Source organism: Leuresthes tenuis, unplaced genomic scaffold (assembly GCF_036924035.1).
Source record: "Leuresthes tenuis unplaced genomic scaffold, fLeuTen1.0.hap1 SCAF_15, whole genome shotgun sequence".
NCBI lineage: Eukaryota > Metazoa > Chordata > Actinopteri > Atheriniformes > Atherinopsidae > Leuresthes > Leuresthes tenuis.
The window spans coordinates 17292225-17315173 of NW_027325369.1; the positions used below are offsets into that span (position 1 = coordinate 17292225).

General features: G+C 45.8%; 3 protein-coding genes across 3 annotated transcripts in view; 1 reads left to right on the forward strand and 2 right to left on the reverse strand.

Annotated features, from left to right (window-relative positions):
- Window positions 1–198: 198 nt before the first annotated feature.
- Window positions 199–5831, reverse strand: msl2a (MSL complex subunit 2a). Its single transcript, XM_072365263.1, has 3 exons — window positions 4810–5831; window positions 2518–3905; window positions 199–2174 (listed from the first exon to the last, which is right to left on the reverse strand). Exons 1-3 carry the CDS (start codon window positions 4949–4951, stop codon window positions 1872–1874), a joined length of 1833 nt encoding a protein of 610 aa, XP_072221364.1. The 5' UTR covers window positions 4952–5831; the 3' UTR covers window positions 199–1871.
- A 724-nt stretch (window positions 5832–6555) lies between these two features.
- pccb (propionyl-CoA carboxylase subunit beta) lies at window positions 6556–11510 on the forward strand. The gene is made up of 15 exons (XM_072366108.1): window positions 6556–6837; window positions 7565–7684; window positions 7794–7862; window positions 7957–8013; window positions 8187–8300; window positions 8536–8646; window positions 8738–8846; window positions 9057–9177; window positions 9353–9434; window positions 9541–9664; window positions 9744–9851; window positions 10032–10132; window positions 10300–10398; window positions 10491–10590; window positions 10682–11510. Exons 1-15 carry the CDS (start codon window positions 6592–6594, stop codon window positions 10801–10803), a joined length of 1683 nt encoding a protein of 560 aa, XP_072222209.1. The 5' UTR covers window positions 6556–6591; the 3' UTR covers window positions 10804–11510.
- A 171-nt stretch (window positions 11511–11681) lies between these two features.
- Window positions 11682–22949, reverse strand: part of stag1a (STAG1 cohesin complex component a) — a 30931-nt gene continuing 19663 nt past the window's right edge. Inside the window, exons 2-32 of the mRNA XM_072366107.1 lie at window positions 22619–22832; window positions 22054–22174; window positions 21756–21911; window positions 21457–21553; window positions 21294–21370; window positions 20623–20827; window positions 20315–20466; window positions 20090–20163; window positions 19878–20001; window positions 19636–19734; window positions 19392–19471; window positions 19074–19181; window positions 18810–18924; window positions 18481–18598; window positions 18251–18354; window positions 18045–18137; window positions 17441–17734; window positions 17235–17305; window positions 16801–16969; window positions 16145–16237; window positions 15848–16022; window positions 15517–15656; window positions 15128–15229; window positions 14892–15040; window positions 14565–14693; window positions 14277–14479; window positions 14007–14175; window positions 13785–13901; window positions 13572–13686; window positions 13397–13477; window positions 11682–13287 (exon numbers count right to left, since the gene is read on the reverse strand). Of these exons, the coding sequence (XP_072222208.1) occupies window positions 13264–13287; window positions 13397–13477; window positions 13572–13686; window positions 13785–13901; window positions 14007–14175; window positions 14277–14479; window positions 14565–14693; window positions 14892–15040; window positions 15128–15229; window positions 15517–15656; window positions 15848–16022; window positions 16145–16237; window positions 16801–16969; window positions 17235–17305; window positions 17441–17734; window positions 18045–18137; window positions 18251–18354; window positions 18481–18598; window positions 18810–18924; window positions 19074–19181; window positions 19392–19471; window positions 19636–19734; window positions 19878–20001; window positions 20090–20163; window positions 20315–20466; window positions 20623–20827; window positions 21294–21370; window positions 21457–21553; window positions 21756–21911; window positions 22054–22174; window positions 22619–22647 (3783 nt within the window). The 5' untranslated portion in view covers window positions 22648–22832 and the 3' untranslated portion in view covers window positions 11682–13263. The remainder of the gene's footprint in view (window positions 13288–13396; window positions 13478–13571; window positions 13687–13784; window positions 13902–14006; window positions 14176–14276; window positions 14480–14564; window positions 14694–14891; window positions 15041–15127; window positions 15230–15516; window positions 15657–15847; window positions 16023–16144; window positions 16238–16800; window positions 16970–17234; window positions 17306–17440; window positions 17735–18044; window positions 18138–18250; window positions 18355–18480; window positions 18599–18809; window positions 18925–19073; window positions 19182–19391; window positions 19472–19635; window positions 19735–19877; window positions 20002–20089; window positions 20164–20314; window positions 20467–20622; window positions 20828–21293; window positions 21371–21456; window positions 21554–21755; window positions 21912–22053; window positions 22175–22618; window positions 22833–22949) is intronic.

Sequence of the window (22949 nt, forward strand, 5' to 3'; positions counted from 1 at the left end):
TGTGTTTTTTTTTTTGTTGTTGTTGGGTATAAGTCATATTCCAGATTCCTGGTCACCTGTGCAGGGTTCTTTTTTTTTTTTTTTTTTTGCCCCAGCGCAGAACCACCTGAAGCTGCGGGGAGAAAATCTTGGCAGGCAAAATTCTCCTCCAACTAAACTGCACCCAAACCCGCCTCAGCACACAGAAATACACAAAGCTGAAAAAGTAAAAAACTATCATTTAATTCATATTGTGTTACATGTCTCCATTAATGTGGCAGTGAATGTTTCAGCAATATTTGTCACTCCTCAAACATGAGTTTTTAACATAAAAAAAAAAAACAATACCAAAAATGAAACAGGGTTCAAGTAATGCCCAAAAGAAATACATTTTGAAACATACACACATACACACACAGCAAGATAGGTCACATCTGCTGGCCGCACTGTAATCCACCTGCTACTTCCTGTCTATGAGTGAAGAACCAAGGTGTTTGTGTGGTAAACCCCAGTCCTCTCTCCTTTTCAGTCTTTTTGGTCACCATGACTAGACTGACGAACATATTGTAGTTACATCTGAGACGGTAAACGCAAACACAGAAAACGCACAGCCTCGTGGCATCACACCAGGGCTTCGTTGGGATTTGACCGGGAAAAAACAAACAAAACCGAGACCGTTACCGAATCTGAAACACTCTGTATCAAAAATAATCTCTTTAGTTGGTCTCTGATCAGTCGGGGACACTAAAACTGTGGGAGGGAGGTGGAAATGTGTTCGGTCTCGTTTTATGACAACCTATGGCTTCAGTTTTTCTACACAGTCATGTACAATCTGATGAAACATAAAGGTGTTGCCTGTTTTGAAGACAGTCAGCTCTAGTGTGTAATGGCAATACTGTAAACAACTGTGTGCACAGGAGCAGTCAGAGCTCCTTGTTGGTGCTCCTATTGCTATGGTAACCAAGAAGGGTTTTAGTCGTAATTTAGGCAATCAATCAAACTAAGTGCTTGCAACCCACCATCCGCTCCCCCGCTAACATTACAGTTGATCTCAGCGGACACACACACACACGCAAACCGTGGAGGAAGCCAAGTCCTTGAACATTATCTCGTTGCCTGTACAATGCCTGCATTAATCAAGTTCTTCAAGACAAATTCATTAACGCTGACTGTACGTGGACTGACTGGATTAAGAGAAAGAAAAAAAGGCATTCAGTTTTTTTTTTCTTTGTGAGACATGATCTCCACAGATAAGTCACAACAGCCATTCACAATTAAGCAGTGAACACATACAGGGTTAGTAAGGGCTGTCCTGTTACCAATAATGCATTTCTTATACATACTTGGGAGGGGGGGGTGTAATACTCACACTGAGAGAATGCTGCAACTTTGATATGATGATGCTGTAGTTTATGACATTATGCAGCTAATGTAAAAAAAAAAAAAAAACAACCCACACATGCATATACATAGTAGGATGTATGTTTGCGTGCGCGCACAAACAAAACCTGGTATGGGTTTCTATTGCCTCGTACAGTATGTCTGATCTATAAAGAAAAAGAAAAGCACCTCTGAAGTACGGAACATCCTTGGAACACAGTACAAGTGTTGAACTACAGACGGGCAACAATACACACCAGCGCACAGGCACAATACAGGAGGCTTTGGCACACCCATGCTAGTCTTACTACTCAGCATTTTCCAACACAGAAGAAGAGCAGGTTACAAAACGGGACAGACCCATAGCTGCCTTGAATTGCCACCCCAGAGGAGGGGAGGGGTGTGTACAGGTTGTCTGACCAAAAAAAAAGAAAAAAGAAAAAAGTAATCAGCCGTCACATTCAATCAGCACCAAGCTGTCTAGTTTTGGTTGTTTTTGGAGTCCCAGCCTCTCATCCAATCAGCAGCTCCAGGCTGTCGTCATAGTTGGGATCTTGTGGGGGGCTGGGGGAAAGGAAGGCTGTGGTCACGGGTGTTCCCGTTGCTGTGGCAACATTGAGGAGGGTGTTAGCGCGGATGCTGGTGGTTGCCGGATTGCGGAGTGCAGCAGCTGCTGTGATGCTGGTCAGGTTGATGCCAAGAGTGAGCCGTGTCTGTTCTAAGGCCTTCTCTGGCACAGCAAAGGCCTCAAGCTTCTTTTCACCGTTGGCCATGTAGGAATTCTGGCAACCTCGACAGATACAATCCAAGCATGCCTGAGAAAGATGAAAGAAAATAGAAAAACTCTGTTTCCAACGTTGCCTTGAGGACTGCATTGTTGTTATTTCTGATCTCATCTAAAATAAATTCAAGAATGTAACTGATTGAAAACACGATGCTTGTGTAAGAACTTCCGTACAAAGGTTTAAAAAAAGCTATATTAAAACCTCCCAATCACACAGAAGGAAGCTAGCAGAATAGCATAGATTAAACTTAGAATAGACATATTAGACTTAAAGTATATTGAGTGCTGATTAAGTATACAAATTTAGTCAGTAGTCAGGAAATACTGAAAAAAGAGAAACTTTCAAAAAAGAATCTTACAATGATCAGTCTCACCTTGCGGTTTGAGTAACAAGGACAACGCTGCCCCCTGCAGGTCAACACAGATGGGTTCTGAGTGGCCCTGCCACATTTACAGCCCTTCTTCTCCACTGGCTTTTTATATGGAGGTCGGACAGGTGCTGTGGGCACCAGGCAGCCTGACATTGGCCGCTGGTCTTTGCTTCGGTCCTTGGTCTTTGAGCTTCCAACACTGCGGGCCTTGGCATGGGGCTTCTTAGGGCTCTGCTCCACGTGCTTCCTCGCCCCTTTATTGTGGTTCTGTGCCGGGCGGCTGGGCTTTGGGGGTGCCCCATTGGGAAGGGACGAGTACGTGTGTGCTGGTACAGTGAGGGAAGGTGTGGATAATTTCGTATGCAGTGTGTGAGAGGGGTTTGGAGTGTGTGAATTTGAGGAGGAGGCCTGAAGGATGGTGGTGATAGGGAGAGGTTTCACCTTTTCTCTGTCACTCTCTGATCGAGATCGCTTGCGGTTAAGGCGGGCTGGCGGGGGCTTGGAGGTTGGAGGAGGCTCGAAGGATGATGTGTGTATGTTAGTCCTGCCGGTTTGAATCTGAGTGTAGTTGTGGGCTGCATCCAGATGTATGTACATTTGAGTGTGCGCTCTGTCCGTGGCTATATGTGCGTGAGTGTGTGTCCTTTCTGAGTGTGAATGAAGCGAGTCTCGACCCGACTGAAGAGGATCCAAAGTCTGTAACACCTCCTCTACACTGAGGAGCAACACTTCCCCCTCCTCCAGCTCCCTGCTACTAGATTCCCCGTCCCTGAGTGAGCACACAGTGCCAGGTGTTGGGGCTAAAGCTCCAGTGGTAAGACTCAGCTCCAAACCCCTACAAGCGGTATCTGATACAGACAGGTCTGCAGGTTGCTGCTCCTCTATAAGCTCGCATACTTCCAGTTCTGGGGAGGAGGGATCAAGGTCCTCCAGTGCTTCTCCGTTGCATTCCTGTGGTCCATTGAAACAGAGAGGGTCAGAGGAGGATCTCTGGGGAACAGCTGACAGCTCTGCAGGAGCAGGTGGTGCCTCTGTGGGGGTAAGGGACTCAGGAGCAGACAAATTCACATCTTCTTGCACAAGGCAAGGGTCCTCTGCCTCTGTCTCATCTCTGTGTGACATTAGCACCTCTTCTAGCAAAGCCATAACCTCTGGAGACCCTCCCACATGGCTGCTGATTGATTGCAGCAAAGGTGAATGAGTTACATATAGGCAGAGCTTCCTGTAGCACTGCACCAGTAAAGAGAGTTGCTTGTTCTCCTGGAAGCAGGAATAGTCCTTACAGCGGCTGCATGATGGCCTCATTTGCATCTTCTGGCCTTTACATCCCAAGCAGACATAATGCTGACACTCTGGGTGTGTTGGGGAAATTGGATCCTGGAGCAGTTTACCTGAGACAAAAAAAAAGTAAAAGTAAAATGCTTACTTGCTTATCAGCTTTTCACAACACAAAGTGGCAATGGTACGGTGTAAAAGCTGGAAGCAAGCTGTTTCTACCTGCAACTGTTACCATTCAGTCTGCCTATTATATTCTTAATAAAGCATTTAAAAAAAATTTTAAAAAATATCAGGACTTTCTAAACTGTCCGGAACCCAAACGTATGCACTTAACAGTGACGTAAAACGGAGATACAAGCAAGTGATTGCTCTATGGTCACTGGCATCAAACATTTCATGGTGTTTAAAAAAAATAATAAAAATACTTTAGTTATATTACTCAATAATGTTAGTATTTTGGAATTTGGAATTAATTAATTTAAATGAGCACTAACTGTGACAACATTCCAAATCCCTACGTTAGTATTCCTGGCTTACATCACCAACTAAATATTTCCATGAAATCACATCACACAATTGGTTTATTAAATCAGAAAAGTAGCCATCCATCACTGTCAGTATTGCCTTAAGTGCATGCTGTGTCAGCTTTGATATTCCATTGGCTAAGCAGCGTGAGTAAATAAAGTATGAATAGGAACCGCGTGGCTCTGCAGCAAGCACAACAACAGAGGAGTCATCTGTCTTCTCAAGAGGACAGATGACTGGGGAGCAGCCTCGGTTGCTTAGGAGACCACTGTAGTGAGCGCGAGAAATCGTGTAAACTGCTGAGAGCACACTCACGCCCATAGACATGTCCGTCGAAATGAATAGTAATATAATCATTAAAAATGTAAAACTCTTATTTAAAACTTAAACCAATTTAAGGTGGCCAACCAAAAACAAAACAAACAAACAAAAAAAAAACACAAAACAATAAGTGCCAGGTGTTGTGATTTTATACATTTTAAGGATGCTTACCACAGACACAACATGCGAGAGACTGTCGGAAGAAAGGCAGCAGCTTGTACATCTCGGCGAAAGTGTGAGGCTGCCGCGGGTCGCACTGCAGCACGGCCCGGCTGGCAGACACATACAGACCGGTTGCATTAACAGGATTCATAGCGGTGTGCTCCTCAGCCAGTCCGGGAAAAAATAATTCTAGCCGCTCGCGGAGACAGGGTTACAGACAGCGAGGATGATGAAAGAAATAAAAGTGGCCCAATAGTGTAACAATGAATTACTCCAGTATGTCAAAACAGGATGGAAAAGCAATTAATTATAGACAAAATATGAGACAACGAACATGGTGAAACGGTATCACCAAACGCGCACAACGTTAGCTCAGCAGGTGGCTAGCATACGTTAGCATCACCAGTTCGTAGTCTTTTTTTTTTTAACGAAAAGCTCTTTCATATCATAATTAAAGGGCAGACAAATTCGAATCAGCCACACCCTAAGCTATAAGTATGGACGTCCCTAACGCAGTCAGTGAGAAAACATTCAATCGAATGTCCGAAAGAGCCATGATCAAAAGGTTAGCATTATGCAGCTAACATTAGCTTAATACATAAACCAAACGTTTTACACATCAGATGGTCGATGATAGCCAAGGAGTTCAATTACTATCCTGCAACGTCTCATCATCGGTGATCAGCTGAATGTCGAGCTGCTGCTAACATCAGTATTTGGTTTGGTTTGAAATTAGCCAGGAGGGTCTGCCAGGCGCGCACTTGATGTAAACAAAGCTAACCAGTTAGCGTTAGCATGGCTAGCAAATTAGCTAGCGAAGATTCAACCGTGTCACTAACCCCCTTGGGCCGCCTTATACCTCACATAGACGTGCAAAATGCAAGCTGTGACCCAAAATCCCACAGTTTTGGTTCGTTCTGCAAAAATATTTGGTGAGCGGTGACCGAAACATAGCTAACTTGCCGTTTTACAAGTGCATCAATCATTCGATTTTCCACTTTTCCTCACATCAACCCCTCTCCACAGGCATGATCCTCACGCGAGACTTGCATTAGTTACCCTGGTTACCGTCGTATTCCAAAGGCTCACGTTCTGTTATGTCTCATTATGTCCTGTGCCTTCCTCAACCCTCGTTCACTTTATATTTTAACCGTCAAAAAGGACAAAAAATACAAAACAGACAATACTCAACATGAATTTAGCAAACTGTTTACTTATATTTTTCTTCAATAAAAAAGGGCAGGAATAAAAGGAAAAACCATCGAGTCTCATGATATTTAATGAAAAAATACTTTAAAAAATGGACAAGGGAAGCCAGAATAAATCAGCGGGAACTTGTGTAAAATAGGCTTCATAACATACTTGCAACTATTGAGGCTGGTTATTATGATTTATTTTTCTTACAATTATGTATTTATGAGACTCGTGTTTTAGATGTGAAGTATGTATTTAGATAGATGGGTATTGATAAACAGTCAGGATCAAATGATGATTTATTTGAGTTGATGACTCTGTTCTTATATTATTCATCTGTTAATTATTTCATGTGTTTTTCAATTCACCGTTAGTCTGTTTACAGCAGTGAGATAGTATTCGAGCTGATTAGAATGTGTACCTGACAAACAAAATTCAGGTAAAAAAAACCCAACACCATATGAAACACAGAAATCCCGCCCATCCAATATTGCAACAAATGCCTGATTGGCTGTGAGAGCTCGCCCCCCATGTGCTATTGGTTGAAGTTGTTGCCTTTCATTCGTTGCTTACTGTCATTCCAGAACACGCAAAACCATGATGGCGGCCCTCTGTGTAGCTCGCAGTAGCTGCGGACTGATAAATGGATTGAGAGTCTCTTTCAGGAGTTTAGCAAAAGTAAAATATAACGCAGCATGTGTACCAGTGGCGCAGACGAATCTCCAGCGGGACTGTCGCTGGTACTCGGTCGGCCACCTGTCCGTTAAGGAGAGGATTGAAGAGAAACGGAAGGCGGCGCTAGTCGGGGGAGGTCAGAAGAGAATAGATGCACAACATAAAAGGGTAAAGTCAGCGGACGCTGAACTTAAATATTACTTTTGAGAATAATTTTTTTTCTTTTCTTTTTTTTTTAAAGAAACAAAATTAAAAAGTGCGCATTTTTATGCTTTCAATGCATTCGCAGCTCAACTAACTAGTCAGCTAAAGTGGGCTCAAGGGCTCTAACACAGTGAACTCCGTGGTTTCTGCTGCAGTGCTGCTTGTTCTTCACACATAGACCTTTCTAAAACTTTCAAACCCACCCTTCAAGCTTTGCAAAGGTTAACTGTTAATGACTGTCACTCAAGTCCAATCTTATAGAAAGCAAACGCCCTGATTCTAAGTGCCCTTGAGCAAATTCGTTATTCTCTGCCAACTTCAGATTGTAATGCGTTAGTTTAATAATTAAACCTAAGGGCACCATACAGTTTAAGATGTACAGCAGAGTGCAATTTGAAAACGACGTTAATTTGAATATCGCGTCTCAGCAGGATTTTACAATAGTTGTGACAATAGTTCTTGTTATTATTTGTATTTATGTGTTGGCTTCATCATTAGACACCTCCTATATTTCCAAGTGAAGTAAGTAGGCAAATACAGCACTCTTAAAGATGTAGGAGTTACTGATAAAAACAGCTTTCATGCTGAATTTGAACTTTTAACTAAAGTAAAACAGTGATGAACAGTTAATGGAAAGACATCTTGCACTGATTTGACTAATTAAGGTTCTAAACGGGGTCTTGTGTCGTAGGGTAAGCTGACTGCCAGGGAGCGAGTGGAACTCCTTCTGGACCCCGAGTCCTTCGTGGAGACCGACATGTTTGTGGAACATCGCTGCTCTGACTTTGGCATGGAGCAGGACAGCAACAAGGTGGCAGGGGCACACCGACGGCATCCCTTCTGTGCAGTAGAAACCAGCAAATGCTTGTTTATTTGGTTTTGTTTATCTTTTTTTTGTGTCTCATGCTTTTCTTGCTTAGTTCCCCGGTGACAGCGTTGTGACAGGCAGAGGCAGGATCAACGGCAGGCTGGTTTACGTGTTCAGCCAGGTACAGCGTGCACTTATTGTGCAGAAAACGAATAGGGAAGAAGCTTAATTTCACTTGATGTTGTTTTTTGTCTTGCCTGTTCCACTTTCCTCAGGACTTCACAGTGTTTGGTGGCAGCTTGTCCGGAGCCCATGCGCAGAAGATCTGTAAGGTAAGCAAACGTCCCACTGCAGCATTAAAAACTTGTTTTCCCTGTTGTGGTGTTGCTGGCCGGCTATGAAAATATAAAGGATTACCTTTGTGGATGGATTTGCTTTGGAAATGGTTGCCGTTTTCCTGCTTTTTTTTTTTGGTTCATCCTCTTTTAAATGGCTGTGTGCCCAGATCATGGATCAGGCCATGACAGTTGGGGCCCCCGTCATCGGACTGAACGACTCTGGAGGAGCTCGGATCCAGGAGGGAGTCGAGTCCCTGGCTGGATACGCTGATATATTCCTGGTATGTTTTCTTTTTTTAAGAATATTTCTCACCTGTCAAGCTTCATAATCCGCATCTTCGCTCGGTGATCTGCACCTTGCATTTTTGTGGGTTAACGTTTCTCACTGTTTCATATTACTGAGCTGCTCACGGCTGGAGGCCAAGCACTAAATCCTCATTCGATACGGGCACATCACTCTAGATTTTTCTGGCACCGCCAGTGAAAAGATGAAACCGAAATGTTCTGATTTTGCAGAGGAATGTGCTGGCTTCAGGAGTCGTCCCTCAGATCTCCCTCATCATGGGTCCCTGTGCGGGAGGCGCCGTCTACTCCCCCGCCCTGACAGATTTCACCTTCATGGTTAAGGTACTGCTCAAAATTCAGCCGACCTATTAAACTGGCACATTAAGGGTTTCTTTGCAGAAGAGTGTATTCCTCATTTCATTTAATTCCACAGGACACATCATACCTGTTCATCACGGGACCAGATGTTGTGAAGTCGGTCACCAACGAAGACGTGACTCAAGAGGAGCTCGGTGGAGCCAAAACTCACACCACAGTGTCTGGTCAGAGCCTTTAAATATTTGGATTTTGGAAAGTAAAGTAAGCGCCTTTCTGCGGTAGTCCCAAAAAGTCTGACACCAGCGGCCATATTTCTGAATGTGCGAAGCTCATGGAAGCAGAAGCAGGGTTACTTTTTCAGATTTAACGTTTCAGCGAAACAGAAGTTCAAACCGTATTTATTTAGAGGGTTTGTCTTTTTGTCTTGCTCTCAGGTGTGGCTCATCATGCTTTTGAGAATGACGTGGAGGCTTTGCTCAACATGCGAGAGTTCTTCAACTTCCTGCCGCTGAGCAATCAGGACCCTGCCCCCATCAGGGAGTGCCATGACCCCAGGTAGCCGATAACCTGAAAATCACAGCGGTTTCATACCGTTTGTCATTGCTGTGTTTTCTGCACACATTTTACACAACATCACTACTTTTTTTTTTAAAAATTATTTTTCATTTTTTTATACCACTGTTGTATTTAAAATCTGAGTCTAAAGTCTGATGTTTCCGTTTGTTTTCAGCGACCGTCTGGTGAAGTCATTGGACACCATTGTCCCATTTGAATCAACGAAAGCCTACGACATGTTGGACATCATTCACGGAGTATGTGTGCGCACACACACACACACACAAACACACACACTGACATGAAAACAACACTGTGTTTTGGCACAAAGTAAAAGTTTGCTTTCCTCATGCGTTTGTTCAGATCGTGGACGAGAGGGACTTCTTTGAGATCATGCCCGCCTACGCCAAAAACATAGTGGTGGGATTTGCCCGAATGAATGGCCGCACGGTGGGCATTGTGGGTAATCAGCCCAAAGTGGCTTCCGGTGAGTACAAATAAGAGGGAGACTCAGATTGAGTTTAAATGGGCGGTTCAGTCCATGATAAACATGTCTTCTTTGTCAGGTTGTCTGGACATCAACTCCTCCGTGAAAGGAGCCCGCTTTGTCCGCTTCTGCGACGCCTTCAACATTCCCATCATCACCTTTGTGGATGTGCCGGGTTTCCTGCCAGGTATTCTTGGAAAATGTAACGGTTCACGTGCTCGAGCTGCGTTGGCTTGCATCGAGCCTTGCAGTTCGATGCCGTGAAAAGGAACGAGATGACCGAGCAGCAACGGAACGCTCGGATCTCACACATATGCCAGCGTATACTCGCAGCCCGTTCTAACTGCCGGGATTGGTTTCCTAACAGGTACGGCTCAGGAGTATGGAGGCATCATCAGGCACGGAGCCAAACTGCTGTATGCCTACGCAGAGGCCACTGTACCAAAAATAACCATCATCACCAGAAAGGTGTGTCGAAAAGAAAACTATCGGGACTATAATGCAACGCTGCCTGTACATGCCTCACAGTGGGAGGTTTAGTTAGCATTCAAACATGCCTAAATATCTGTGTGCACTGAAAAAGCTGCCTGCTGCAGGTCTGATAGTGCTTTGTATGTTTTGTCCCCGTCTCCCAGGCTTATGGTGGAGCCTATGATGTAATGAGCTCCAAACACTTGAGGGGAGATGTGAACTACGCCTGGCCCACAGCTGAGGTTGCCGTTATGGGTGCCAAGGTATAAACACACTCGCACTCTGCGTTTGTCCCTCCGTCTTGCTCTTCCCTTTGATTCAACAGCGCACTCTCTCTGTTTATCTGCGTTCACAGGGTGCTGTTCAGATCATCTTCAGAGGGAAGAGGGACCAGGCAGAAGCCGAGGCCGAGTATGTGGAGAAGTTTGCCAACCCCTTCCCAGCTGCTGTCAGAGGTAAATCTGCCTCTCACCTGAACAGGAATGTGCCAAAACGTCCAACTCCATGTGCTTAAACTGCATAAAAACTGAACTGTGCTCCTTTCAGGCTTTGTTGATGACATAATCGAGCCGGCGACCACTCGTAAGAAGATCTGCAGTGATCTGGAGGTGCTCGCCAGTAAAAAGCAGGTCAACCCCTGGAAGAAGCACGCCAACATTCCTCTGTGAAACACTACGGAAAGACAGCTGCTGTCCTTCCACATTCAAATGAACTGCAGTGGTTCCTGGTGATGGCAACTCTGGAGCCGTTGTCTCTCTTTATCGTTTACCACTCCGCTAAAAAGATCAAGGAAAGATCCCTTCCTGACTTGTTCCCCTTCGCACCTCGCCTGTTGCGTCAGAGTGTTTTGGATTTGGAGGATTTATTGGCGACCCCGGCACAATTAATCTTCGGTCATTTGCAAAGCGTTTGTGGAAAATCCTCAAACACTCTAAATAATTCTGTAGATCAATACACTTTACATGATTGTCACGTCAGCAGTGGCCATATTGGTCACGAATGTTAATGACTTAACAGAATTTTTGTCGTTTGGACATGATTTTGTATCTGAAAGAGCAAATATGCGCCTGAAAAGAAGTCCAAACATTGTCCCACAGTGTTTCTAAAGGAGTTAGCGTACTGTATTTAGTGTTTTTTTTTTTTGTAGCACTTAGTATATTTGTCCTTCAGACAAAAAAAAAAAAAAAGTCGTACAAGCTGGAAATGTGCCTTTTGGAAATGAGCGTTAGCTCTGCCATCTGTAAAATAAAGAATCGACTCAATAATGTGTCACTTTTACAGCTGTAACAGCTTCCATCTTTAGCCAGTGTTTTGAGAGGATTTGACAACTGTTATCCCCACAAAAGTGATTTTAATAAAATAAGGTTTCGAGTGAGTGGTTGGCTCTTTTTGTGGCTAATGTACCAAAGGAACCAGTTGCACGGCAACCTCTTTCCAGGTTGACTCATGATGTCATAGGTTGCCTGCAGTCAAGCATCGACCTTCATAACCTTGCTGAAAGCATCCTGAGGTTTTGAGTTGAAAGCACAAACACTGGTCTATAAACTGATTACAGATTTTATTTTATTAAAAAGAATAAGTTCACAGAAAAAAACAAAACAAAAAAAAAAAAAACAAGGTTTATGAGAGTACTTGAGGGCAACTGATGTCAACTGCGCTGCAGAAAAGATCCAATTGTCTCTGCTATTTACAGGACTGCCATTCAGCCAGTGAGTAAAGGTTGTAAATGATTGGTTACCCCGAGAGAGGGTGAATAAAAGTATGGCTGAGAACATTCAAAACACATTCAAACACATCCGTCAGACAAAAAGATCCATCACTGCACTGGATATGAACGATGAGAACGACGACGCTTTGACTTCTTGGATCTGATAACACTGTTTGCAGGTGCAAAAAATGTAAATGACTCGTTTTGACCTGGAAAATTAACCAACCGTACAGGGATTCTGCTCCAATACTAAAGTGTGAGACGATCACAGCCGGATGACGCAGCACCTAAAAGCTGGTATCCTTGGTAACCGCCTTGATATGACTGACGGGCGATGGAGGAGGAAGGGGATGGAATATACTTTTAAGTATGTAGGCCACAATTTGGCAACAAACGAGATACATAGTCAAGAAAAAAAAAAAAAAAAACTGTACAAACATCAGACAAAAAAAACAAAGACGCACTCGATTTAAAATTTAGTACTAAAGCTACAGGATTGAAAATATGTTTATTGTCTTTTTTAAAACTTTTTTTTAACTTCAAAAATCCGTTATTCAGAGTGTGTGTGAAGGGGGGGGGGGGGGGGGGGGGGGGGTTCTGCCAGGGATCGGTCGGAGATGGGGCTTCACAGTCAATCGACACTCTCTCTGCTTCACATCACACAAGAACACACACACACACACGAGACGCAGGAGGAAGCGACCTGGCACGAGCGACATCACTTCCTTCGGGTCGGTCGCCCGCTGCTGACTGCTGTGTGCGTGTGCCGCCGCTCCACCGCCAACCGCCATCACCACCAACACTTTTACGCGCAAACCACACACCACATACAAAGAGATGGTGAACAAAGAGAGGAGAGGAGTCAGCGGCTGCTAATAAGAGCAAAGATATAGAACATTTAGTACTGACGACCTCTCTTTGTTGGATTTAACCGGATGGATCGAAGTGCAACACCGAAAGAGGGGCGAGGGGAGGGGAGGGGGAGGGGCTGTACAGAGTGTCACGCTGCCCAGTGATTCTGAACACGAGCCGAGGCAAACAACTGTACATCTGTGTAACAGGGAACTGTAAAAACTGAGAGTGCTCATGGGCCGGCTGCCACCACTAACAAGAGCTAAACCGACAGGCTGAAGAGGAAGAGGAGGAAGAACACGAGCAGGACGAAGCTCTCGAACAATTCAGACTAGACTGTGGAACGTCCGCGGTCTGCGCGACAGAACAGAGCGGATTCCTGGCTTCCGGCTGAGAGCCAGCCGAGTCAAGCAGATCCGCTTGACAGGCATCCTTCCATCATGTCTTAGAGAAAGAGAGAAGTACTTTAACATTGTTTATTCTTCTTTTTAAGAGTTTGACTGGCAGGCGATCCGGGTTAGACATCCCAAAACCCCCTCTTCAGAGCCGAGGTTTCCACCTTTCCAGATCAGAACATCGGCATGCTGAAACCCTGGAACAAGAAAAAGGAAAGAGAAGGTAAAAAAAAAAGATCATAAATGGACATTTTGCTTCTGATAAAGTGCTCATTAATGGAGAAGTATCTTCATGACGACACATACTGATTCATCCTCAATCATTGCCGCAGAGTCGAAGAAGTCCGGTCTTAACTCCGCTCTCTCACGTCTGTTCCTCGAAGGCGGCTGGGAGGGAAACATTTTACAAACCTCTAAGTCAGACTTCAATAACGAGAAAACTTGTCTTAATGTGATTCACACGTCATCCGGCATCACTGACCAGGTCGATCACCATGGTATCTTCAAACTCCTCGTTCATGTCTTCTAGCTGGCCTCGCGATGACATCATCACATCTTCAAAGATGGGCTCTGCGTCATCTTCCATCAGCCCGCGCCTGAAGGGGAGCACCAGTTAAACACGAGCATGCTTTGGGTTTGATGAGGTTTGGGGTTTTTTTTGGCGGCACATTTTAGAAGCTCCACACACACTTACACAGTCTGCCGGACGCCCTGATTGCTGCGTGATTTGATGTAGTTCATGCTCGTTCGGTCCTTTCTGTTCACCTCCTCCATCTTCTGCTGGCTGAGCCAAGACATCTGCATCTGAGGACTGGGAACAAACGGAGACTCTGAATCATCACAAGTCACAAGACCATAAGACCATCGGTGCACGGCGTAATGTTCGCTTGCATGGATAGCGAGAGCTTGAACGCACTTGTGCACAAAGTCATTCTCTGATCCCGGCTCCGAGTCCGGGTCCGGCATGTGTTCTGCTGGTCTGTTCTCTCTGAGGACTGTTGAGGTGAGCTGAGGAGTCTGGAGCGCCCCTGGTGTCTGTAAGGTGTCATTTCGCATCATCCACGAACCCTCCACCGTAGTCTCCTCTGAAAATACAACACGCGCGTTTTAAAGTTCCAGCAAACCAGCGGCGGTCTCTTTCCTCTAAAAGCTGCGGCGCAGTCAAACGGAACGGCCGCCCGCTCACCCTCGATGCGCTTCTTGTGCAGCGGCGGTCGTCCCTTCTTGCTGCGGACCGAGCCGGTCTTGCTGCTGGAACCCGATGTGACGGACATGTGGTCCTCTTCTCCTCCCGTCAGCAGGCTGTTCCGGTAGGAGATCAGCGGCAGCCACACGTCCTCCCGGCGCTCCGACATCGACTCCGACATGAACTTCTCCAGATACGAGTGGCTGAGGACACACGCAGCATTGCACAAAAAAAAATGTCGGAAATTTTGCCAAAAAGGAAAGGAGAAAAAAGTGAGAGAGTACTTACACCGTCTTTTTGTCTTGACGAATTAATTTGGAGGAGAATTCACTCAGGACCTCCAGGAAGGCCAGGTTAACAGGAGGAAACTCTGGTCCTCGAGGATTCTGGTATTTGAAGGAAAACTCTATCCCATCCCTGACGCAACAAGAGAAACAAGGAGCTTGATGAAACATAGAAGCCGAGGAAAAAGGAAATATAAACCCTAAAAAAAAAAAGTAATAGACATCACTTTCATTCTAAAAAAAACTGGCCTGCATTTCATATTTCACTCCCAGCCTTCCAAAAATACTGACTGCAGCGGGGATCCCCGTTAAAAGAGAAGGCGCCACTCACTTGTGCAGCGTTGCGACAGCTTCCCTGGTCTTGATCTGATCCAGGCCGAAGGTGAGGGCGAAGCGCCGGGCCAGCTCCTTGATGCCGCTGACGTGAGACGATGTCCGGTCCAGGTTGGGGCCCTGATCCTGCAGCAGCTCGTTGAACAGCTGCAAGAGAATGGACCGCTTGTTGTCAGTGTGCACAGGGGGGGGGGGAGACCCTCGCGACCCGAAGACCAAAAATTAGCGTCTCACCTGCTGTAGACTGAGGATGAGTGTCTTGGCGCAGAGAATCTTGTCCGTCTGTCTGGTTTTACTGAGAGTTTCCTTGATGATGTCGCCATAATCATTGTAATACTGGGGCAGAAACAGGAAACGGTTATAAACATGTGGATGGACACAACTGAACTGCACTGAAACTGATAATGGTGAGGAAAATCTTTCAAATCTTTCAGTTCTTTGAAGGGTAACATGTCTTCTTCTCCACAATAAAAATGATCATTGCGATACATCTGCAGTATAATGTCTTTCACATTTAAGGACTTAGCATTATCCCAACACAAACATACTCAGTGGTTACTGGTATTGGCATCGTAATGTAGTCAATGAACTTCTAAGTTTTATGTCAGTGCACTTGAACACACCTTCATGTAGTGTTTGAAGATGTCCGCGGCGGCAGGCATGTCCACGATGTCGTAGATTATGAGCTTGCAGAAGGCTGCGAGCAGGTTTCTCCTCTTGTGAAGCGCCTCGATCTTGTTGGCCTCGTCTTCCTCGTCTCCCTCTGAAGTGGGGTGACAGGAAAACGGGTGAAATCTTCCAACTTTATGTCACGAAAGGCGAACGTGCCAAAAATGTATCGAGAGGTCTCGTCCTCCGTGGGATTTCTACTTCCTCTGGAAATGTTTCGTTGTTTAAAAACAAAAATCACACAAAAAAAAGAAAGAAAAAAAAGACACAAAAACCTCCCCTCACCCATGCTCTGGCTCTCATCGTCCTGGTCAATGAAGACGTGGTCTAGGACAAAGTTTAGCAGCTCGCTTTGCAGAGTGCTGTCGGGGTTGAACACCAGCGGCTGGAGGCCTTCCCTCCCTCCAGAGGTCAGCTGGTGACTGAAGATCATCAGCAAGTCGCAGAGAAGCATGAACGCCTAAACAAGAGGGCACCAATACACTTTGATGGAAACCCACTGAAAGGCAGATTAAGGCGACAACACAACGCCAGCTTCGTAAATAAGTCAAGCCCACATCATACAAAAACACTGTCTTTTACCTGCTCCTTCACTGGCGTGTTGACGTTGGACAGGCACTGCTGGCACACAGCGAGGAAAGACTTGACCACTCTCCTGAGAGCCACCAAGTCGTCCTGCATACACACAACAAATCAGCAAAGTGTCCCAAATAATAAACACTTTAACAGAAATCGATAGAACACCAAGAGCCCCATCAGTCAGGCTGGATGTCCTGCTTTTTTCCAACCGCACCACAGATGGAAAGATGTGTTAATGATTTCGCTAACTTCAATTAGGAAGAACAATCGATGCGCTCTCTGTTCTCAGAGAGCTCAGAAAACACAGCGCGTTTGGCAGCACCAGTCACTGGATAACACAAAAATTGGGGATCATCTTGAACCTTAACCTAGCTAAGGAAATGACAAAAGAGCAGAATCTACTTCTACAGGCCCACACGCTCATTTACTCTGTAACTTTCGGGGTTTAACGTTCTTGTGCCGTCTGTAGAACCCCTGACAGATACAGGAACCCGTAACAATTCAATTATATACCTGTTTGCAGCAAAAAAAAAAAGGTTAAATGTGAGTATTTCCTGTTTGATTCTGCAGCGCAGCATCAAGCTCTAAGGCCTTTGAACGGTGTTAAATAAGATGAATAGAGATGCTCGGACATTCTGAGCGTGAGGAGAGTCGGGCACCTTGCTGGGAACCCCCTCTGTGATTTTGACCAGCTGCCAGAGGATGGAGTAGTGGGAGCACTGCAGGGCCTGGACAGCGATCTGCTCCGGCATGGAACCCTGCTCGATGCCCGCCTTCAGCAGCCGGTAACAATTCCCAAACAAGTCCCACCGCGTCAAGTCATGGGCACTAAGCAGGAAACGAGACAAAAACACACTCGAGGTCATCAAATTTATTTTGGGGAAAATGTGTTTGGTGGCGAAAAAGAAAGAGTGTTAAAGAAAGAAAAGCTGCTTGCTCTTTTCAAGCAAAAAAATCAGGTCTTCTCCTGTGGTAGTATTTAGGATTTTAAGGTTGTAGAACATTTGGCATATTTCCCAATAATCAATAATGAAAATGACAATTAATTAAATCCTAAACACATGCAAAGTAAAACATAAAGAGCAACTCTTACTTGTGGAAGGCCGTGAGTCGCTTGAGGGTAGACAAAACGTTGTAGATGTCGTCGTCGTCCGCCTCCTCGGCCTGCGGATAAAACGAAGACATGTTGGTGCAACAGTTCATGCTGACCACGTCATCTCATATGATGGGACACTTCACTTCAAAGGCCGTCTCAAATAACGTTTTAAAAAAACATTCCTCCCAGACTTTTGCTTGTACCTCTTGAAGCAGCTCTTCGACTGAGTGTGCAAACCGGTCGGTCATCTCGTCGATGAGCTGCGAGCGGGCGATGTCCACGCGGTTCATGATGGTGTACTCCTCTGAGCAGAGGATGCTGTAGGTTTTGCTGCAGGCCTCGAGCACGTCTGTCTCGATGTGCTTCTCCACCACCAGCCGGATCTGCTTCAGTAAGGCGTCTAAGTGCTTCTCCATGCGCCCGGCGCTGTACACGTCCAGGTCGAAGAACTGTGGGATCTGCAGCAGATTGGCTACCTTCTCCGAGTCGGCCTGGTACTGCGAAGAAAAGGCCCGCGGCAGAGATTTACGACACAGAGAAGAACCTTATGAAAAGCAGACCCATCCGTGGCCAGCCGGTGCTCTGTTTCAGGTTCTCAGACGCTAAAATAGTCAATTAAAATGGACGCATTTAGCCAGCACACTTGACCAAAGTGGCAAGTATTCAGTTACACCTCTAATGCCTACATAAATAACACCTCGATCAATTCTTTCGACAAACAGATCAGTCTTCTGGCCAAGTCATTAGTCACTGGCTTCTCCCTCTGAGCCCGTGCAGCCTGCTGGCTGCAGCTAAGAAAAGCCTCACCTTGGACAATAACATCGGCAGAGCCATGATGAAGTGCTCTGTCAGTTTGTTCTTGTCGTCTATCTGGGTCTTCCTCTCCTTTGCTGTCAGCACCTGGACCAACAAAAAAGAACACATATTGTAACGGTTGGTAACACCACTTTTACCTCACTTTTCAACTCATTAAGAATTCTAAATGAATGAAAAGGTGTGTAGAAATGACCCACCCGTTTGCCGGTGCCTCTGCCAACAGGTGGGTGTGCCTCGGCGGCCTGTCGGATGGTGCAGACCATCAGCTCTATCAGTGCACTCTCCTGCCGGTCCGACAGCACTGCAGAGACAGACGGGCGAGGGTCAGATCAGCGCAAAGAGACGCACGAATGTGACGAGCTTGATGTGAAGCAGCCCGGAGGCAGTTGACAGAACAAGAACAGAATGCTAAAGGTGCCAGTCTTACTCTCTTCTCCCTGCACCGGCTCCTCCAGCAGAAGCTCGGCCATGCACTCCCAGTCTTTCAGCAGCTCCTGGGAGCTTTCCCACAGCGAGTCCACCAGGTAAGCTGCATGCTCATGGAGCTACACACACACACAAGGAAAGACGCTTGATTCAGGCAGGTTTTAGAGGCACTGAGGAAGAAAGTTGCTTCAAATTAACTTTCTTCACTAGCAGCTGATTTGCACGCATGGAAGTCCATGTGATAAACTTTGATTGATTAAATAAATCAAATAAATCAAAGAAGATGAAGAACAGTAGGAGTAGAAGGCGTGTGTCCATCGTAAATGTTACCTCGCTTTCCAGAAAGAAGAGCACCAGCATGCGGATGAGATTCCCATTGGGGCTGCTCCTCCCTCTGCGCTTAGCCAGAGCTTCTTCCGCCTGCGGGTCGTGGCGACTGAACAATCTGACGGGAGGACGGGAGAGTCGCAGGAGGGGAAAGGTTGAAAGCCCAGAACCATAAGCAACGCTGAAACACTGACCGTGGCGTTAAAAACGGAGTTGGATGATACTGGCGTTTATTTCAGGTGAAAAAAGGATGAATGGACCACTCACTTCCTGTGAAGGAACTCTCCAGCAGCAACAGCCACAGGTCGGTGGGCAGAGTAAACCAGGTGGTACACGTTCTCGCAGTCCTCGTTGGACAAAGCGTCTTCGCTGCCCCTAAGGTATCGGAAGCGGTTACACTCACATGTGCAATCATGCCTTAAATATACGATAAACTATATGCTGATTGATGCCACATTCGGAACGTGAGAGCCAGTTATTGACCAGAAACTAAAGCGGCTTCTAATGCTTCGACAGCTCTTAACCAAAGGTAATTAAAGGTTTAATATGTTGGCAGGCAGGCAGGGAAGTGCTAAAGCTACTCACTGCAGGATGAGTGTGACGAGCCTGATGGCTTCTACAGCCACGTCGTACTCCTTATCCAGCGTCATCGACACTATCCGGTCCTGCCAAAACAGACAGAATTGAACATGGAAACAACTGTAATAAATAAGCAGAAACACAAAAGGCATGAAAAGAAATGGAAAGAAAGAAAAAATTTATCCAACCATCATTCAGTTCTATTGCTGAGTGGAATAAAAGCAGTCGGGATTGGTATTGCTCGGGTTACCTTGAAGCGGTTAGTGAAAAGTTCTAGTTTTGGGAACAGCTCTCGGTTTGTGTAGAGGTTCTGCAGCGCCTTCAGGCATTTCAGACGCACTTCGCCTTGCTGAAAAAAAAAGGGAGCGCCGATTGAAGCTGAGCAAGCATCTCACATTAAAGCAGCTTAAGATCGACTGTTCTGACTCTACGCGGGTGTCACCGGACGCCTGAAAGCTTCAGCATTCCCAGCACCGCAGGCGTGTGACTCACCCTATCGTGTAGTGTCCACCCGACGTATTTTAGGTAACTGTCGTTGAGGAATGCGTCGCTGTACATCTTCATCCACACTCCGATCTCCTCAATGCAGATGGCTCGGATCTCAGCGATAGCGTCCCTAAGAGGTAAAAAGAAGTTGTTCTTTTCTATTCTTAAAAAACTACATTCTTTAAACATGTTTGGTAGACACAGAAACCCCTGCGCACCTGTAGCGATGCACAAAGATGCCCTTGAAGATGGAGTTCATCATATTCTCTATTTCGTCTTGGTTCTCCTGAAGCTGTTAAGAGAAAAACACGAAGTTACGGCTCAATACTGAAGCTGAAACCATTTCACAGCCATCAATGTCATATAAAATGGATACTGACTGACATTTATTGCTATATCAAAGCAGCCTTAGTAATAAAAAGATGCATGGAACACTGGCCAACCTCTTTCCTCTTCTGCAGCAGCAGCTCCAGCTTCTCGTTGGCCCGTTTGCCGGCGATCTTGTTCCTCTCGGCCTCGTACTGTCTCTGGGTGTTGTCCTGATGAATGCTGAGGTTCAGCGCAACATTAACCAGCGCGGTCATCAGCTTCATCGCTGCGCAGAGACAAATAACATCAACTCTGATGCAAACCAAAGCACTTTCCCCATTTTGTTCAAACAAACAAAACAGGCAGCCGTCTCAGGGTTTTGTTGCAGAAACAAACACCTTTGACTTGATTTTACCACGTCTTTTTGAACTTTTAGGAATACCTGCTAACGTGGAGGTGTGCCGGAAGGCTCGCACTTGAGAGTCAGACAGTCCGGTGAGGAGGGAGATCACCGTGTCCATCATGTACTCGTCGTAGATGATGCTGTACTGGCACTGGCGGATCAGAACGCTGATAAACTCGCAGAAGTTGTAGCGGAACTTTTTCCACATGGGGCCTGGCATGGTGAGGGGGTAATCCCCACTGTCCTGTGAAGGAGAAATCGGAGGGGCTGAGCTGATATGGGTTTAGGCCTCCATCCCACGGAAGGGAGCGCAGCGGGCCGACTCTACGAGAGGTTACAGTGACTTGAAAGTGACCGATGCCAGATTTGTGGTTTGCTGTGTTCTGATTTTTTTATGTTATTTTCTCCAAATAAACTTAAAAATCTGTGTCACAGATGTGTTTCTTTTTTTTTTTTGGCAGGGGCTGAAAAAACCATTTGTTACCACTGAAGCAAGCCAAAGCTGCTTTCATCTTAAAGGACGCTGTCATTTGTTATGAAATGTTTGTAAGATCAGAAATATTTGAAGTGGTGAGATGTTAAATATGAAGTGCAGGATTATTCTTGCAATAATTAAGAACAGCAGACATTGGGCTCATTTGTTGCTAAGAAGCGTAAAACAACCCTTGCAACTAACCCAGTGTTTCCAGCTCACGGGAGCAGACAGTTACCTCATCAAACTCCTCGGTCATCTTACGGATAATCTCTGCATTCTGCATGTTCCTGAACATCTCAATCCTCACGGTTCCTGGTTACAGAGCAAAGCGGCACACGTTCAGATTTGTTATTCCGGTGAGCTGAGATATGCAGAGAACAACCGACTGAAGGTCCCACCTTTGCAACCGGAACACTGGATGAAGAAGTTGATAAGGTCCAGCAGCGCCAAGTCTCGGTCTTGTTTGTACGACTCGATCCACTCATCCACCACAGACTGGAAACACAAAAAATAATAAGCGCTGTCCACATCTCAGTCTCTTCCTGTTCAACATCAGCATCTGATGGGAACCTGGAAAACTAGTTTTATACACGGAAAGTTGCTGAAAACCAGAACAAATCCGCAAAAAGTGTGTTGCTTTCCCCCCCCCAAGAAAAATCAAAATCAAAATTAAACTACTTCACCCGTTCACATTTACCTGCATGGCACTCTTGCCCAGTTTGACCACTTCGAACAGAGTGACGGGGTCTCCCCCGTCTCCGTTATGTTGCGCCACGCCGTTCGCTTTCCCTCTCCCTCTGGCCACGCCCACTGTCTTGTCTGCCGGTGACTTTCGTGGCTTCTTATTGGATGTCTGTAGGGAGCCAAATCTCACGTCAGGTGCAGAGAAACAAAAAGCATGACAACATTCACATAAACCGACACACACACACACACACACACACAGCGAGGATCATAAGAGACCGTTCTCACGTCAGCAGAACATGCGCACATACCACTGGCTGCTTTCCTGGCCTCCCTCTCTTCTTCTTCCCCTTCACTTCTGGATCTTCCATCTCAGTCATGTTCATACTTAAGCCCACAGCGTCTGTTGCTCCAGACTCGTTGGAAGAGTCCCTGGAACGCAAAACACGTGACACATTCGCATTTGACACTTTTGTTCGTCCACAAAAGGCTCCTTATTTATACAAGCGAAACTACAAGGATGAAAAGCCGACCAGGGATTCGTTACAGTTAAGCAGTCACAAAGATCATGTGCTCTCAGATCAAAGACCAGACAGCATAAATGAGTCATTCAAAAGCAAATGTTTTGAGAAGCATCAGCAGTCCCACAGACAGCACTTAGTTAGGTTGTATTACACAGTTTCTGCTACTCTCCGATTGAATGTTACAGTTTCCATTTCACAACTTGTTTCCAGGTCAAGTAGCTGAAAATGACTTTTTCCAGTGCTTCTCTGAGAAATTCATAATCAAACAAATCAAAGATGTACGCGAGTAAACCGATGCATAACTCGAACTGGCTCCTTATGAAACACTGAGCTCTTGAAGCGCATCACTCACTGTAGGACAGGAAGCTCTGAGGTGATCATCTCGGCCGGCTGGGGAGTCGTTGACCTGTGCGGCTCGGCGTTTGTCGTCAGAAATGAGTGCGGCCGAGGCGCGAATGTGAAGGTGCGGGATGGTGGTCTGAGGGGGGAAAGGTCTGGAAGGGCAGGGAGGACAGGCCCCACGACAGACTGCGCTCAACTTGCCAGCACTTAACGCTCTTCAACTCCTGGAAAAAACAAGAGAGGAAGAAAAACAACGGATGAAACAGGCGCTCAGATTGGGGCGCCATTTAAATCTGCACACAGGTGATGCTGAAGGGAAGTTATGTTCCTAAGACAGCAAA